General features: G+C 40.8%; 1 protein-coding gene across 2 annotated transcripts in view; it reads right to left on the reverse strand.

Annotated features, from left to right (window-relative positions):
• Window positions 1-17,715, reverse strand: part of FSD2 (fibronectin type III and SPRY domain containing 2) — a 674,971-nt gene that overhangs the window by 138,643 nt on the left and 518,613 nt on the right. For both annotated transcript variants that reach the window (XR_014978815.1, XM_085644270.1), the window contains exon 10: window positions 13,254-13,387. Coding sequence is in view for 1 of the 2 variants with exons in the window: in XM_085644270.1 (XP_085500396.1) it covers window positions 13,254-13,387 (134 nt within the window). In the remaining variant the exon portion in view is untranslated. The remainder of the gene's footprint in view (window positions 1-13,253; window positions 13,388-17,715) is intronic.

Raw genomic sequence — 17,715 nt, forward strand, 5'->3', positions numbered from 1 at the left:
CGTTTAAACAATTCAGTGGAGATGAACACCTGGGTGACAAAGATTTGAGTCATTTTGTATACAGATTTGTATATGGCCTGAGACCTGAAATTGGTGAGAGAATTCGTGAGCACACAGTGGATTGGCAGAGTAAGAAGATAGATGAGATTCTGAGACATGCTAAATACTTCAGTGATGAAATTGAAGCAAAACAAAGAAAGCTGAAAGAGAAAGCAATGTGGGCACAAGTGAAAGTTGCAGAAAGACAGGAAGCACAGTTGATGGAACAGGCGAATAATCCAGGAAATAATGCAGGGAATAGACCTAGATATGCAGGGAAAGGAAAGGGGAATCTTGAGGAAGCAAAAAAGAAGTTTCCTTGTCACAACTGTGGCCAATTGGGGCATTGGAGATCGGAGTGTACCAATCCACCATTAGTGAATAATGAGGGAAATTCCTTGAATCAACAGGTGCAGAACGAGGGGAAAAATCAACAGCAGCAACAGCAGAAAGTTGTGAGACAGCAGAGTCAAGAGCCAAAACCGCCCTTGCCGCAGAATAGAGGAGCACAAAAATATAATCAGGATTCAGGATTCTACAATGATGAACAGGTAAACAAACCAAAGCGTTCTAATCAGGTACAACAGTACTTGTTAAAGAATGAAGGGAGTGAATCTGAGGGTGATTATTGACGGTGCCGAAGAGAGGAGGAAGAGTGCATACTTGGTGCAAATCTAGAAATAGACCAGGCAGGACCATTTGTAGATGGGAAAATAAATGAAGAGAGTGTTACTTTTTTAGTAGACACAGGTGCGACAAGATCAACTGTCAGGTCAACAGATGTTAGAAATCTTCCTCTCTCGGATGAAGCAATCCAAGTAGTTGGTGTAGCCAATACACAAATCAGAACACGTCTTACGGAACCAGTAAGAGTACAGATAGGGAAATTTTCAGACATGCACAGATTTATTGTCTGTGACACGAGTCCAGTGAACCTGTTAGGTAGGGATTTGTTGTGCAAGATGAACTGCACAATTTTTTGTACACCGGATGGAATAGCTTTTGAAACACCAGATGAGGATCTTTTGTACCGAGTGACTCTAGAAAATAGGGAAAGTGAGTTAATTGGTGCATTTGCTGTGTTTGATCCAGAGGATTTGCCTCGAGAGCTGAGGGACACAGTGAAAAGGACAGTTTGGGATTTTACTGGAGAGGATGTGGGATTGATGAATAATGTAGATCCAGTGAAAATTGCAGTGAAAGAGGGAATTACATATCCTAACATTCCTCAGTACAAAATGACACCAGAAATAATTGAAGGAATAACTCCTATAATTGAGAAAATGATTCAGCAGGGAGTCCTGAGAGAACTACTGAGTAGTCCGTGTAATTCACCGATAATGGGGCTAAAGAAGCCTAATGGGAAATTTAGGATCGTACAGGATCTGAGAAAAGTTAATCAGATTGTGGTGGCATGTTGTCCTATTGTGCCAAATCCATCAGTGATCCTGTATCAGATTCCACATGATGCTGAGTGGTATACAGTGATTGATTTGTGTCATGCTTTCTTTTCAATTCCATTGCATCATGATAGCCAGCCGATTTTTGCATTTAGGTTTGGCCAGCGTATTTTAGCATGGTGTCGAATCCCACAGGGGTATACAGAGAGTCCTTCGATATTCAATCAGTTGTTGAAAAAATCGTTGGAGAGTTTGATCATGCCTGAAAATTCAGTACTAGTACAATATATTGATGACCTACTTGTGGCATCAAAGACACGTGAGGCTTGTGAAGTAGATACCATAGCTTTACTGAATCATCTGGCAGATGGAGGGTTAAAGGTATCTCCAGCCAAATTGCAATTTTGCAAGAAAGAGGTGCATTATCTTGGACACAATATTGAAAAAGGTCTGAGAAAAGTGACTGATGACAGAATCAGAATCATCAGGGAAATGAAAGCCCCAAAGACCCAGAGAGAAGTGAGAATGTTTCTGGGGATGGTGGGTTATTGTCGTCAGTGGATAATTAATTTTTCGCTGATAGCAAAGCCACTGATTAAACTGACAAAAAGTGAGATGACAGACCCATTGGAACTAGATGGAGAACAAATGGCGGCATTTGAAGAGCTTAAAAATAGAATGTGTGAGGCTCCAGCTTTGGGTATGCCTGACTACGAAAAGGAGTTTGAATTGTACTGCAGTGAGAGAAATGGATGTGCACTTTCAGTGTTAATTCAGAAGCATGGATTACTGAGAAGGCCTATTGCGTACTTCTCATCGACACTTGACCCTGTAGCTGTGGGTTTACCAGGTTGTCTGAAATCTGTGGCTGCAACATGCAGGAGTCTGGAACAGAGTGAGGGAATCATAATGGGATATCCTGTAAGGGTATTTGTACCTCACAATGTGGCAATTCTTTTGACAAGAAGCAGAACTCAGTACATGTCACATAGTCGGTTGACTAAATATGAGAAAGTGATTTTAGGAGCATCGAATGTGACTCTTGAGAGATGTGTAAATGTGAATCCAGCGACACTTTTGCCGGATATTGAAAATGTGGGTGTGAAAACAGAAGATGATCATGATTGTTTGGATGTGCTTGATTACTGTACAAAACCGAGACCAGACATAAGGGATCTTCCCTTACATGAGAGTGATCATGTGTTGTTTGTGGATGGTTCATGCCTGAGAAATGATGATGGTGTGCTATGTGCAGCATATGCGGTGTGCAAAGTTTCAGAGGTTATGGAAGCATCACCATTGAAAGGAGTGAAATCTGCACAAGTTGCTGAATTGGTGGCATTGACAAAAGCTTGTGAAATTGGGAAAGATTTGAGGACGACTGTGATGACTGATAGTCAGTATGGATTTGGAGTGGTGCATGATTTTGGCCAGCTTTGGCTACAAAGAGGTTTCTTGACATCGAGTGGAACTCCAATAAAGAATTCTGAAGTGATTGGGAAATTACTTGAGGCGATACAGCTGCCTAAGGAGTTAGCAGTTGTAAAGTGTGCTGCCCATGGACAAGGGGAGGATTTTATAACGGTTGGAAACCGTTATGCGAATGACATTGCTCAATACTGTGCGAAATCCAATCAGTCTATTAATAGGGAACGAGAGGGGGAAATGTCTTTTTGCTCTGTGATGTTTACTAATGCCTTAGAGACATGGGATGAAGTGAAGCAGTTGCAGGATGAGGCAGGAGAGGAAGAGAAAAAAGATTGGATTAAGGCAGGATGTGCCCCAAGAGAAACAGACCATGTTTGGGTCTATAGGGATGGCAGACCAGTAATGCCAAACTCCATTTTGTCGTCAATGGCAAGGATGTATCATGGCCAGGGACATTTGGGGAGGGATGCGATGATTAGGTCGTTTAAGCAGACCTGGTACAATGCAAAGTTCAGGACAATTGCAGAAAGCATCTGTCAAAGGTGTTTGATTTGTCAGCAATTTAACACTGGGAAAAAGACAGAGGTGAGTCTGGGGACAATAGGCAGAGAAGGAGGTCCTTTTACAAAAATGCAGATTGATTTCATTGAAATGCCCCAAGTGAATAGACTGAGGTATGTTCTAGTGGTAGTCTGTTTGTTTTCAAGATGGGTTGAAGCTTATCCGACTAGGAGAAATGATGGAATAACAGTGGCAAAATTACTGTTAAGGGAGTTGATTCCTAGGTATGGGTTTCCAGTAACGATTGAGTCTGATAGAGGTGGACACTTCTATAATGAACTCATGAGTTTGATTTGTGAAGCATTAAGCATACAGCAGAAGCTACATTGTGCATACAGACCAGAGGCTTCTGGTGTGGTTGAGCAGATAAATGGCACAATCAAAAACAGGATTGGTAAAATGTGCTTAGCCACTGGCATGAAATGGCCGGACGTCTTGCCTCTAGTGCTAATGACTATTAGATCTACTCCAGATAGAACTACTGGTTTAAGTCCGCACGAAATAATCATGGGACGTGCAATGCGCCATGCATTTGTACCTGTCAATAAGTTGATGACAATAACTGATGACATGATTTTGGATTACTGTAAAGGCCTGGCTGACGCAGTTCATTCTGTGTTTCACCAGGTTGGAGAAGAAGCTACCACACTTGAGAAGAAGCAAGCTCATGATCTGAGTCCAGGAGACTGGGTGAGGATTAAGGTGCACAGAAGAAGAAATTGCTTAGTTCCAAGGTGGGGAAGGCCGAGACAAGTCATTCTAACTACGACAACTGCAGTGAAATGTGCTGGTGTGAAAAACTGGGTGCATGCGAGTCATACTCTGAGAGTTCCAAACCCAAAAGAGGGAACTGGTAAAGAGTACTTTGAAGAATCGGATTCCAGTGATGATGAAGACCCAGAACCAGTAAGAAAAGAAGCAGAAAAAGCTCCAAGAGAACCATTGGGAGTCTCAGAAAGGAGATCAGATTCTGTAAGAGAGCCTGAAATTTCAAAAAGCAGTGAAGAAAAAAGAAAAGAAAAGAGCAATTCCACAGAGATTACTCCTGAATCAGAAGAGGATGAGACTGAAGAACCACTTGAGATTATACCTGAAGAAACAGGGTCAGAAAAAGATAGAGAGGGACAGATTGCGGAAGACCCCCGAGGAGGTGTAGGGAACATTCTTGACAAGCTAGGTGAAGGGACAAGTAGACAGCAAGAAGATTGCGTGTTGGAAACCCGAGGAGGGACAGGAGTAGGGAAGTCTCAAATAGTGGTGAAAGAAACTGTGGAAGAAAAGAAAACTGCTAGAAAACGAAAACAGAAGGCACTTGAAACAGAATTGGATGAGAGTGAGAATGAACAAACAGAGGGTCGAGTTCTGAGAAAGAGAACTTGGATTGGAGAAAGAAATAATAAAGAAATTAGGCCGAAAAAGGTGATAAAAGGAGATCGTTGGCCTAACAACAGAGTAAAGAGATTGAGATACAGAGTAATAAGAACAAATACATCAAAAGCTGAACAAGTGAATGAAGTATCGAGTCAAAATGAAGTAAAAAGAAAGGAGCAAGAAGAATCAAGAGAACCTGAGGAAATAAAAAGAATAAGAAGACCCAACCAAAAGTACAGATCACCGGAATGGTCTTATGTGGCACTGTCTGAAGAAGGAGAAGAAAAAACAGTGACTCGAGATAATCCGGAGGGGATCTTGAGAAAAGTGGTTGAGGAAAAAGAAGGAATCTTAAAAGTTATCTTGACTGACATTGGAGATGAGTCAGATGCACAAGATGTTGTTGATGATCTGATACAATTTGATGTTACTGAAGAAGAAGGAGTGAAAACTGATGAATATCCAAATTGAGTGAACTGAAAAATCACTTGGAGGAAAAGTGAAAAATGTCTGAAATTCAGTTGTCTGAAGTAATCCAAAGAAATAATAGTAGTGGAGTGGTAGAGGCTAAGTCAAAAGACAAGGTCAAAGTAGTAAAATGACTAACATAGAGGATAATCAAAGTAGATGTGCCTTCTTTAAAAGATGGTGTAGAATGTGCTGCTGCTGTACTGGATTATTAATGCTACTGTGGGGAGTTTTAGTTTTATTAGTTACTTTTAAAGTTACATTTGAGATGCATACAGAAAATATGACAGATATAGAGAAGAATTCGCAAAAAGTAGTTCCGACTAGAATCAGTAATACTTACATACACAAAGATAGGTCAATTAATAATTTTTCTAGTAATGTTTTTTCGAAGTTGTTGTATGAATATGTGAAAACAATGGAAGTTAGGGATTGCTACGTTTGTATGCAATTACCTGCATCCGTTTCAGAGGGTGTTACTTATCATCATTTGCCAGCTACATATGGTATTTCATGTAGTATACTAAGTAGTGTTTTCTATTTGTTAGGGAAAATAGATTATAAGATGTCTAACAGAGATAGTATTTTTGGGCATTTGCCAATGAACAAAGAGCTGAATCCAGCTAAAGAAGCTAACACTTTTGGTGAAATTTTTATTGAAGAGAAAGGATTAACATTAGATTACATTTTTAAGAATAATTTAACTTGCAGTTTGAGAGAAGAGGAGAAAGCTTTCCTGGATATGGTAGAGGAAAGGAGATTGAACATGCATGAGAAAGCAGGGAAATATAAAGTGAGTGAGACAATTTGGGACATTGAAATGGGAAAAGAATTGAGAAATGGGGTTAGTCCAACTTTAGCTCTAGATGTACCACAGAAGGGTAAGCTATGCATTACAAGGAGGAAATCCCAATATGATACATATTTTGTTGGGACTAGTGAGTGCCATGATACATACTTCATTGCAACAGGTTGGGGTTTCAGAGGTGGAGAAGATACAGTTTTTCAAGGAGTGTATTATGTTTGTGGGAACAAGGCTTATTACAAGTTGCCTGACCATTGGTATGGCACGTGTTATGTGGGCCTGGTCTTTCCAAAGATTTTCCATATAGAAAAAAATAAGAGATGTAGAACATATTAATTTACTAATGCGTTTCAAGAGAGAAACTTGGTCTGAAATAGTGGGTGATATTTTTGGGGTTTTAATTCCAGCAGTGGGAATTTCTTTAAATGCCTATGGAATTCGGAAACTGTCAAAAGTGGTGGATCGCTTATCGACAAATACCGCTGGAGGGTTTCTTTTAGTGAATACGGAATTAAGTGCCGTACGTGCCATGTCAATGCAAAATCGACTTGCCCTTGATATTTTATTGGCCACGGAGGGTGGAGTTTGTGGAATGCTGAAAGTTCAACATTGTTGCACTTACATTCCAGACGAAAGCAAAGACCTGAAGGTCTATATCAAAAATATTACTGATTTGCATGAAGAATTAGTACCACTTGAAGCTGAGAGTTTATGGACTAAAATAGCTAATAAGGTGATAGCTGTTAAAATTTTATTGCAAAAATAGGTAGTACTATTATAGGTAGAATATTGTTTCCTTTAACTTGTATAATTATTGCTTTATTGATACTGAGATTAGTGTGTGTGTGTGTTGTAAAAACAGGGGAGGGAAGAAGAAATTGAATAAAGAAAAGAAAAACAAAAGGTTGAGAAGAGAACCACAAGAAATTGAATTAGAAGAATTGAGGGAGAGTGTTTATTTAGAAACAAAGAGGGATGATGAAAGAGTGACTGGTGTGTAGCGTTGTGTAAGGAGGAAAAGACATTTCCGATTTCTCCTAAAATGGGACTAAATTTTCACTAATTTTTTTTTTTTGGGGTTTATTTGGTGATAAAATCACCAAAGGGGGGATTGCTAGAGCAGAGTTTTCAGTTTGAAAATTAACTGGGTTTTGAAGCTCTGGCATGTCTATTTGTTATATTAATTTATTAATTATTAATTATTAATTATTTGTCTTGTGTAAGTGTTTATACTAATCAACTCGTTTGTTTTAACAAGAGAGAATTATACGTGGGAACGCATAAGTGTGCTGTTTAATAATAATGTGCGTGTTTACATGTTTAAAGATTGCTGTGTGTTGTTTTATTTTAAGCACAAAACGCTTTTCGAATTAATGCTTTCCTATGTTGCAAGAGCTAGATAATTGCATACACATAAGGGTATTAGTGGGGTTAACACTGTTCAATCACTATGCTGTGGTAACGTTGTTTTTGTTTCTTTTAATTAAGATGGTCTATTGTGGCCTATTGTGGCCTAAATAAAGATGGCCGATATGTAAAGCCTGGCCTCGAGTAGAAAACTGTGATGAGAGAGAGCCTTGCTGAATATGGTCCTGAAGTCAGCTGACCACAGTCCTTGCTTTGCCTGGTTAAAACTTTCCGTGAGGACAGCAGCAGTTTTGGGCGATCTCCAAATGAAATGAAGCGTCCTTGGCAGCTTTGGGAAACAAAGGAGCTTTAAAGAAAGACTCTGAATTATGATCTCATTGCCGAGGAGACGTGGAAACTACAAGATACAAATGTATTTTTTGGTTCCTGTTCCGTTATGTTTATTTTGTGATTTTTCCTGAGCGGAGATTTTCAAATGTAGCGATGCTACATCCTTTCCTTCTCGCTTTGCTCAGAGGTTTGACGGAAGAAGTCAATACAAATTATATTTTTCTTTGTTTGATTTACTATAAGAATTGTTAGCCTAGAGAGGGTTTTTGCCACTTGCCATTTGCCTTTGCCGCGTTCCGAATCTGCGTTGGTGAAGATTGTTGCTGAGAGGACTTCGTCTTGAGAGACTTTACCGAGAGACTTGTCCTGACCCGTTCTGACATTTAGCTAGAATAGGTAACTATGAGAAAAATGATTTATTCTGATTGATTTCTTTGACTAATTTTAGATAAAGCAATATAATTTTGAATATGGTGTTGGTTATTATTTCTTGTCAATTATTGAGTATCCTATTTTGATTATTATTGTATAGATTGTTTAGATTATGTTTAAGGACAGTCTCAATAACTAGATCTTATCGACCCCGATATAGATGCAGGGTGTTTAGGAATTTTTCTTTCCACAGGTTATTGCTGGTAGAGTATTTGAGCGTATGTTAGTGAAATGGGCCCTAGTGTATGAAGAATGTATGTGCGTGTAACTGTGAGATTACTCTATCCGTGGAAGTAGGGATATTATATACACCCTGATCTCTATCAATACCACCATCTTCATTATAGCCACTCCGTCCGCCATAGATAGTGGCATCCTGATCCATCCATCCACCTGTTCTAGTTTGACTAGGCCTAGACCAAAGTTTTCCCTGACCAACCTCTCTGGGAATTCCAAGTGAAGGGGTTTTGTGCACGGAGTCAGCAGAATGACAAATGATTTATTCCAATTCACACTAAGTCCAGAGTATCCTTCGAACCAAATGTACTCTCTGAGCAGCGGTGGCATATGCACTGATGGTTGTCTGATATAGAGGACCATATCATCTGCATACAAAGACAGGCCTATTGGGTGCTGATCACATTGAAGTGCTGCCTCTGCATGACTTTGATGTACTATGCATACCAGCGGTTCTACTGCAATGGTGAAAAGGAGCAGTGAAAGAGGACAGCCCTGTCAGGTGCCTCGATGTATGTGTAGTACCAGCGACATGTGCCCAACCAGCCGAACCCTTGTCGCAGGCCCCGTGTATAATAATTTGACCCACCTTATTATTGAAACTACCATATTCATGCGTTCGAAGATTGTAAAAATGTATTCCCACTCTATCGAGTCGAAGGTCTTGGCTGCATTGAGTAATTTTGCTGCAGCCTCCAGCTTTGGGTTTAGTCGTGTTGGAGTGCAAATATCATACATAGGTGATGCGCAGTGGATCACTTTGGGACAAATCCGTACTGGTCTGGTAGTACCAAATTAGACAAAAGTGGTTGGAGCCTGTTAGCGAGGATTTTTGCTACGATTTTTACATCAACATTTATTAAGGAGAGGAGCCTGTATGACTCTCAGTGCTCCAGAAGCCTATCTTGCTTCCAGAGTGTGGCTACTAGGGCTTCACGTAATGTCGGGAGGAGAATTTGCCTGTTATATGCATCCTCCTACATTGCATGGAGATAAGGTGCAATCAAGTCGCCAAATTCTTTATAGAACTGGCATGTGGGCCCATCTGGGCCAGGGGCTTTGCTGTTAGGTAATGTCTGTATGGCCTCACGCACCTTCTTCCCGCTCTATTGGCCGTGCTAGGTATTCGCTTTGCCCTGCTGACAGCCATGCCAAGGCAATGTCATCTAATTTTTTTTTGATTTTGATTTCTTCGGGAATAGAAGTTACACGCAAGTCATTCAGAGTCTCATAGAAGTCTGCAAATTCCTTCAAAATACTTGGCGTATCGTAATGATCCTCCCCGTTATCATCCGTTCTTTTTATCACCTGCGGCGGGCCTCCTCGGGGTTTCAGTTTGGCAACCAGCACACGTCCAGGCTTACCTCCCTCTCTGTAGGTCTGTGCCACATGTCTGCTTGAGAAATACTTCAGTTTCCGCTCTGCCAGATCTTGATAATTGGAGATGAGGTCCCGAATGGGAACCAGGGTATTGTTTCTTGGTTCACGCTCGTACTCCTCCTCTAACCGACAAATATACATTTCTTTTTTAATTTGCGTTCTGATGTTTTTTAAAGTCCCTGCATTAGTATCTATACAGACCCCCCTGATCGTAGCCTTAAAGACCTACCATAGAATTTCTGCAGCAGACTCTGAATTCAGATTTATAGCGAAATACTTGATGGTTGCTTTCCAAATTGTCTCCCTATATACTGGGTCCAGTAAGGCGGTAGCTTTGAACCTCCATTTGGATGGGGGCGGCGAGGAGTGTTTGTAGGGACCTCAATCATCAGTTTTTCTGGCTTGTGATCCGACAGCGTTCTCGGGAGATGTTGTATGTCCGTCACCCAGGCACTGACTGCCCTGGTCACAAGGCAGTAATCAAGATGGGACCACATTGCATACACTGATGAAATGGACGTGCTTTTCTCTTCCTTCCGGGTTGCCTACCCTCCGCACATCTCCCATGTTGAAATACTCCAATCCTTCTCGCAGCATTTTTGGCGACACTCTGACCAACCTGGCGGGTGGTGATGAACAGTCACAGGACATGTCTAGTGTGGTATTCAGGCCTCCTCCCCAGAGTATTTCTGATCAAGGAAGGTTGCGTTGTGTATTCCAGATACTTTTGTAGAAGAAGGGGTCGTCTGTGTTGGGGCCATATAGGTTCACCAAGGTGACAAGGGAACCCCCAGAGATCCCTAATGAATGATACGTCTACCCTGATCGTCTACGTGTTTGTTTGTGACCATAAAAGGAACACCTCTTTTGATCAATATCATCATTCCCCTTGAATATGATGAGTAGGATGAGGCCAGCCTAATCCTGGCCCATCTTGCCCCCACAGCACTTTCTGTGTGCTTTGTTAAGTATGTCTCCTGTAAGAGCACATTCTGCACAGTGTCTGTCCAAATAGGCCAGCACCTGGCACATCTTGCATGGGTTATTCAGGCCACGCACATTCCATGTTATCATGGTGTTCGTGCCTACCCGTGGTATCCTATTCATTCCTACTGTACCTGTGTGTCAATATGAGTACTGTCCTTGTCCTGCCTGCGATCCTGTGCATCTTATCGATAGGTGTAGAGCTGAAAGTAACAAACAAACCTGTCAACTTCCCTCCCCCCACCCACTTCAGCATCCCAACCTCCCAATCATGCAAAAGAACCCGCAATGGGAAACAACAAAAACAAACAGTGGTAGAACTGATATGTGCCGCATTGACGTTTACACTGAATATGTTTCACACGTCCTTGTGAGGTACACCCGCATGGGGGCCGCTAGGTGCCCAGTCCTCCCGGTGAACAGGGGTGGCTGAGGGATGCTAATGTTTCCGATCTGCAGCACTGTGTGTCTCCCACAGGATGGAAGAAGCCCTTCTCGTTATTGCCCCTTACACCAGTATACATCCATATATATAGCACTTCTTGTTATTACAATACCCCAGTGTGAGTCTCATTTGTATCAAGGAAGGTATTGGTCTACCAGTCCTCTCACCAGGATCCAGCATCTCTAGTTCATAGCCGGAGATCCACACTTCGTCGTCCCACATCCTGCCATACCTTGGACACAGAGGAGATGGACCTGAGTGAGGATGTCATGGAATTATCTCATTAATCTCCAGATCCGATCACCTCCGATCCATAGTGACCATATTTATGTGGAGACAGCTTCTTAACATATTCCATCGCTGCTTGAGGGGTCTGAAAGACTTTTGATTTTCCCTGGTGTTCAATTCAGTGTCTCGCTGGGTATAGCATGGCACACTGAAATTTCACATTGTGTAGCTTCTTCTTGACCAGAATGTATTCTTTCCATGCTGCCTGCACAGTAGCTGTGAAGTCCGGTAAAAATGACACTGAACTCCCCCCGATACTGTATTTCTCCTTTTTCCCGCACTAACCTCAAGACTGTGTCTCGATCCCTGTAATTGAGTAATCTGGCTATGATCGGGCGTGGCTGGACTCCCACTGGAGGGCATGGAGCCAGGGATCTGTGCGCCCTTTTAACCACTAGGAAATGCGACATGGCATCCGTTCCAAATGTCTCTGTGAGCAGACTTTCCACAAACAGTTCCATGTTGATTCCGGAATGCCAGCATTGCCTACGTTGTTTTATTGAGATCGGGCTTCTAGATCTTTTGGCCCTGATGATCTCAAGTACTTTCTCCATATTCAAGGTTTTTCCGAGGTGATCCATATGTAGATTAAGCTCGTCAATTATACCATCAATCGACTGCAGACTGCTGCATTGTCAGGAGAGTGGTTTCCAGTGCACTAGTGGGCTGGCCAGAGGCATCCACGTCCTGCTCTGGTTTAGTCTCTGTGGGGTTTCTCATGCTTTTTCTTGATTCAAATGGTAGCTTTGCTTGGGCTTTGTCCGTTTTCCCCATTTGGTTGTCGTTTACACCCTCACACAGTTACGTCCATTTAGATGAGGCCTGCTTTTTCTGTGCCCCATCTTCAGGTTCCTCCAGATGCTGCACCCTCAGGCCGCAATGGTAGTTAGGCTAGTTACAGGGTTGAATAGAAGTGCCCGCTCGTTTCTTATGTCACCCACAACAGGAAAACTAAAGACCTGGCCCATAGAGCAGACACAGAGGCACACATTTTCAGCTAAATGTGCACAGTTAATTAGGCAAAATGTTGTCACTTACAAGGCAATTGAGCCATTGGCAGAAATGGGCTAAACCACTGCCCATATAGTATGCCATCATGGGGATCAGCAGAATGTAATTGACACTTGAAGTGAGCTGACCCAAAGAATCTTGATGTAGGTAGATGTATGCATATAGTGTTTGTTTATGCTTTTCTTTTTACTACTGGTGCCTGGCAGACAACTACACCTGCCAGGCCCTCCTAAGAGTATAAAGCAAGGATTATCACTGTGCAAATTGACTAACCCAAGAATTCTTACAGATAACGATTCCTCCCATGCCCTCCTAAGGGGGTAGGCAAGGATTATCCTCTTATGTAAATTGTCTACCCACATATTTTGTCAGACGAGGTAACAAAACCAAAATCCTAGCCTGCTACAGTAATCTGTGAGATTCAATGCAACAGAAAACCTGTATATAGGCTTGAAGACAGTGTAATATCAACCCACCCTTAAAGGCATGTTGGCTTTGACATATGAAGTGCAAATCTTCTACCCCAAAGCTCTGTGACAGAGGGCAATCAACATTACAATTCTTGCCAACTATGGTAGTCTGTTTGAATCCATGTAACAAAATACCTGTCTGTAAAATCCTTGAACCAGTGATGTAATAGTATGGTGACACTTCTTTAACATTGTATATATTTCAGCAATGAAAAGTGAAGGACATAATACCATACCTGTGGTATGTATAGTGACTGGCAAGCTTCTTTCACTAGATCCACCCACATTAGATGCTCGTACGTAGATATTATAGGATTCCCTTGGCTGTAGCTGGATTAAAGATTCACAGGTAGGAATTCCAACAATTGATCTAGAGCAGAAACAGTGTTAGGACAAAAGCTGGCTATAAGTCAGGGTGGTGATTATTAAATATTGATTAGATCATATCTAATTGTTTTATTCAAATACTTTATTCAGTTTACAATCAAAATAAGCAATAAAAGTGCATCAATATTTAACATCATTAAAAAAATAGCAGCTTAATATACAATCTCTATTAAAAATATTAATACACAGATTCTTAAGTCAGACTCTCTAAATTGGTGAGCCACTTTCTTTCTTATAATGCTCCTAAAACAAAAGACACTACCACTGAGCATACTTGCATAGCTTCCAATTGGCACCTACATAAAAAGGCCATTCTAAAATCAACAATGTTCCTATTAATAAATAATGGTTTTTAAAAAACGGTTCCTTAAGACCATATGAAATGGACGAAAAAGAGTAAAGTGCACAGTTGTTTGTATTGGGTCCCAGGACGCAGACAGTTCGGCCTTTCTTTACACCGCCGATCTCTTTAAGAAAATGCAACCATGTTAGGCACAGTACGAAGCCGAGTCAAAATAAAATTATGGTGTGCATTTAGAACGGTTAAACGATAGTTTTGTTCACTACCTAGCTGCGAAACAGGTAACTAACACCTGACATATGTTTCATTGAATCTGTCGAACTTCTCAGATCATTTCTGGTGCTTGCAAATAGCCAATTTAAATCTCTTTTCGAAAAATGGGTTATTGATAATGGTTATGTAAGTAAAACATCAGTTAAGCATCCTCGGGCCTAACTATGAGTTGCAGCCCTGGGAGATTTTTTACACTGCTATCAAGGGCATACAGTCCGCGAGAGTGGCTTTAGTAAATGAGGTCTCCAGATAGCGTGCCATGAACGAATAGGCTTCAAGTATAAATTATCCTCAATTAAGGTAATTCCCAATTCTGTGTGTACAATGTATGTAGTTCTTGATTTTGGGGCTGCGAGCAAATGCCGCATAAAGTGATTCTATTGAGTTTGTAAGATATCAGTATTGCCGAAACCCCAAAGGACACCCCTAAATACACCCACCAATATGCATTTGCTTCTGTAAATAGTAAGCATTTCTTGGATTGGTTTATTGTTAAGTTTTTTTTGCAGATCTAAACAGACCCTCAATTGAGCTCATCAGTTGTGCATGGCATACTCCCTTAAGTTTGTCCCAAGTATCAGTGGAAGTAAACTAACCCCAGAAGGGAAAAGATGAACCTCTTTCTAGGGGTCACCTTTGATATGATGTAGATGGGTCTTGAGTACTCCCCTACCACAGAAGGTCTTTTTTAAAATTAACATTTATATCTCTGTCTTTTATATATGAAGTAAAACAATCAATAAATAGTTGAAGCCCATTTGCAGTCCTGCGTACAGTAAAACCTAAACAGACCAAGTACCTATTCTAGAAGAGTCTGTGTGTAGGGTATGCAGCTCTCTGTCAGCTCAATTTCTAAAAATGGAAAAAAAAGAAACAGGGCGAGAGCACAACCCTGGCTTAACTTCCTTGTTGCCCTAAATGGGTGGGTACATTCTCCATTTGGCCCATATTGTACCTTGGCAGTGAGATTGCTGTACATTTAGGCTAAAAACCTAACTATGCCCTCAGAGCATGATTTGCCATAGTTTCCCATGATTAACAAGGTCAAGGGCACTGTTCAGATATATAAAACAAATGTTTAAGTGACCTACCTGGGCCCTACTGCATTTACCTATAATGAGTTTTAGATTCAAACACTGTTCTACAGTACCGTAACTCCTGCTGAACCCATATTGCAATTCACTAAATTAGGTATTCTCTTCAGTTTATAATTCCAGTCTTTCAAGGATAACTCTTCCCATACATTTTGAGACCAATATCTGCATTAGATTTCATAACAGTTTCGTCAAGATTCACAATCGTCCTTTCACAACCATTTACTTTGTTGTGATTTAGTCTAGTGCAGGTTACCTTAATTTGTCCCATTTTCTTTTTTTTTTGACAGGAAAGAAGTAGCCATTGGTGGAGGGAACGATGCTATAATCTCCAATTGAGTATTTGTAGCACAAATATTTTTACAAAATGTAGTACATGTATTTACTGGTGACTTATTTAAGTCTTCTAGATTATTATTTGTAAATTTGTCCAGACTCATCCATTGGATTGCCAAAACCCTTTCCTCAACATTTGTGATTTCACTGTCAAGTAATCCCATGGAACCAGAGAGGTAGTTGGTTATAGAATTGGAGTTGGTAATCACATTAGTCTTCTTAAACACAAGCAAGAGAATGTGAGAGGTAATAATGCTTTCACATATCCTCCCATGTAGTACAACTAATCGCAGCAAAAAAATGTGAAAGCCGAAGGATTTATTCCAGGTTTTGCTTAGTGCCACATCCTACAAGAATATTACAACTATTATGAAAAAACATCTGACATACCAAATGGTGGCATGCTTCATCATTGCCGTTTTTCACACCTTGACTGGACAGTATCACTACGGCGGGCTCAACTGCCTTTGGGACCTCTTTAATTTTCATTTTTTCTGGACATTTCCAGAGGTCCAGTTAAGACAAGCATTTACAATGCAATGGTCTCGGCATTGGTAAAGTTAGAGCTATTGGCATTGCTCATGACCTTATTTTTGTTTATGTTTTTGTTTTTAAAACATTTAAAGAAACGGCATTGTCATGAGCACTGCCAATAGCTCTAACTTTAACAATGCCGAGACCGTTGCATTGTAAATGCTTGTTATCTATGGCCCAGTGTGTGCCCCTAAAAATCACATCTAGGGACAGCACTGGCAACAGTTTACTCTAACTGCCATTGGTTGTGTACGGACATAAATTTAGGGGTGTAGCCCATCTGTTGTAATATCATCCCGAAAAAAGGCCATTCAAGGGAATCAAATGCCTTTTATGGCATTAGGTGATATTATTATCGCTGGATGGCATACCTCTTTGCCTTAACTTTTCAATCTTTACATGTGTGTTGCACTGTACAGCACACATTCATAGTGGGAAAAGTATTAAAGCAGGGGTCTCCAACGGATAGCTCGAGAGCTACCAGTAGCTCACCAGTACCCTGGAAGTAGCTCCCTAAAGTACAGCGCAGCATAGTACATAACTTAGAAGATCTAACCCTATTAAAGAAGGCAACGCTACACAACTCTGTATCCTTGGCGTGATCTGTAGTCAAACCAATGGCAGTGCTACATGCTTACAAACACACACTGTGACAGTACCTGCAACATGGCTACCTGTCTTCACTCTCAATCAGTCACATACAAAATGGTCACTTTAAAAGCCCCACTCTATCAGTCATACAATGTGTGTGAAAATCGGACCAGAAAAAAAGTGCAATAGCCAAACTGGAGTCGCTAACGTGTGCGGGACTACCTGAGACAGAATGGAAATGTGTGAGAACCATATGTTAGCCATCCTGTAGCCAGGTAGAGCTATGGCTGGAGTGAGAGTGGAGTCAAGTAACGGCACTGTTTGTTTTAGGTAATGCGAGTGGTGCAAGTATGTAAGCGTATTTGTTTAAATGTTTCAGGGTGTGTGTGCATGCACATTTATGTTTTATATATAGGTTGTATATCTGTCTGGTGTTGTGACCCTTCGTGAAAGGCATTTCCTCTTCCTGGAAGATGGTCGTGTTGTCAGGGAACACCAAATGTATCATGTGCCCCAAATATAAGGGCTTTAATGTCTTGCAAAATGTTGCCTATTATTGACATAATGTTGACACTGGCATAATAATAGTAAATCTTGACACATGCCAGGCATTCTTGGACTAATCATGGTAACTATCCTTGCCATATCTTGGGTATGCTTGGCCCAATGGTTGAAATCTATCAAAAATTGTGGCTATTGTTGGAAAAATGTCCAATGCTGACATGTGGGGTTTGTTAGAATTATGGTAAGCGGCAGTGGCACAACTGTAGTCCTGACATAATGGAGTGCATACTTGATATGATGTAGCCATCTTCGGCACTATGGAAGGCATCCTAGGTGAGTGATGGTAAACTCTGGACAGGTGAGACGTAATCTGTCTGTGTGATGCATTTGTACTAGGGAAATGACAAGTTGACTTTTAATGATCATGCATGAAATCTGATTTTCTACGCAAAAGTTTTTTTAAAGTGTGTATTTGATAGAAAACCAATATCTCACATTTTGAGATATGCTGGTATTTAAAAACAAAATAATGAAAATCTAAAATATATTTAAGCTGGTCTTTGAATGATAATACCGAATTGTAGAAATGTATAGCTTTTAGTTTCTTCCTCTGTGCTAATGGGCACTGCAGTGGTTATTTCATTAATCATGAGAAGGCATTTGATTAGGAAAAAGCTT

Source organism: Triturus cristatus, chromosome 3_1 (genome assembly GCF_964204655.1).
Source record: "Triturus cristatus chromosome 3_1, aTriCri1.1, whole genome shotgun sequence".
Classification (NCBI taxonomy): Eukaryota; Metazoa; Chordata; class Amphibia; order Caudata; family Salamandridae; genus Triturus; species Triturus cristatus.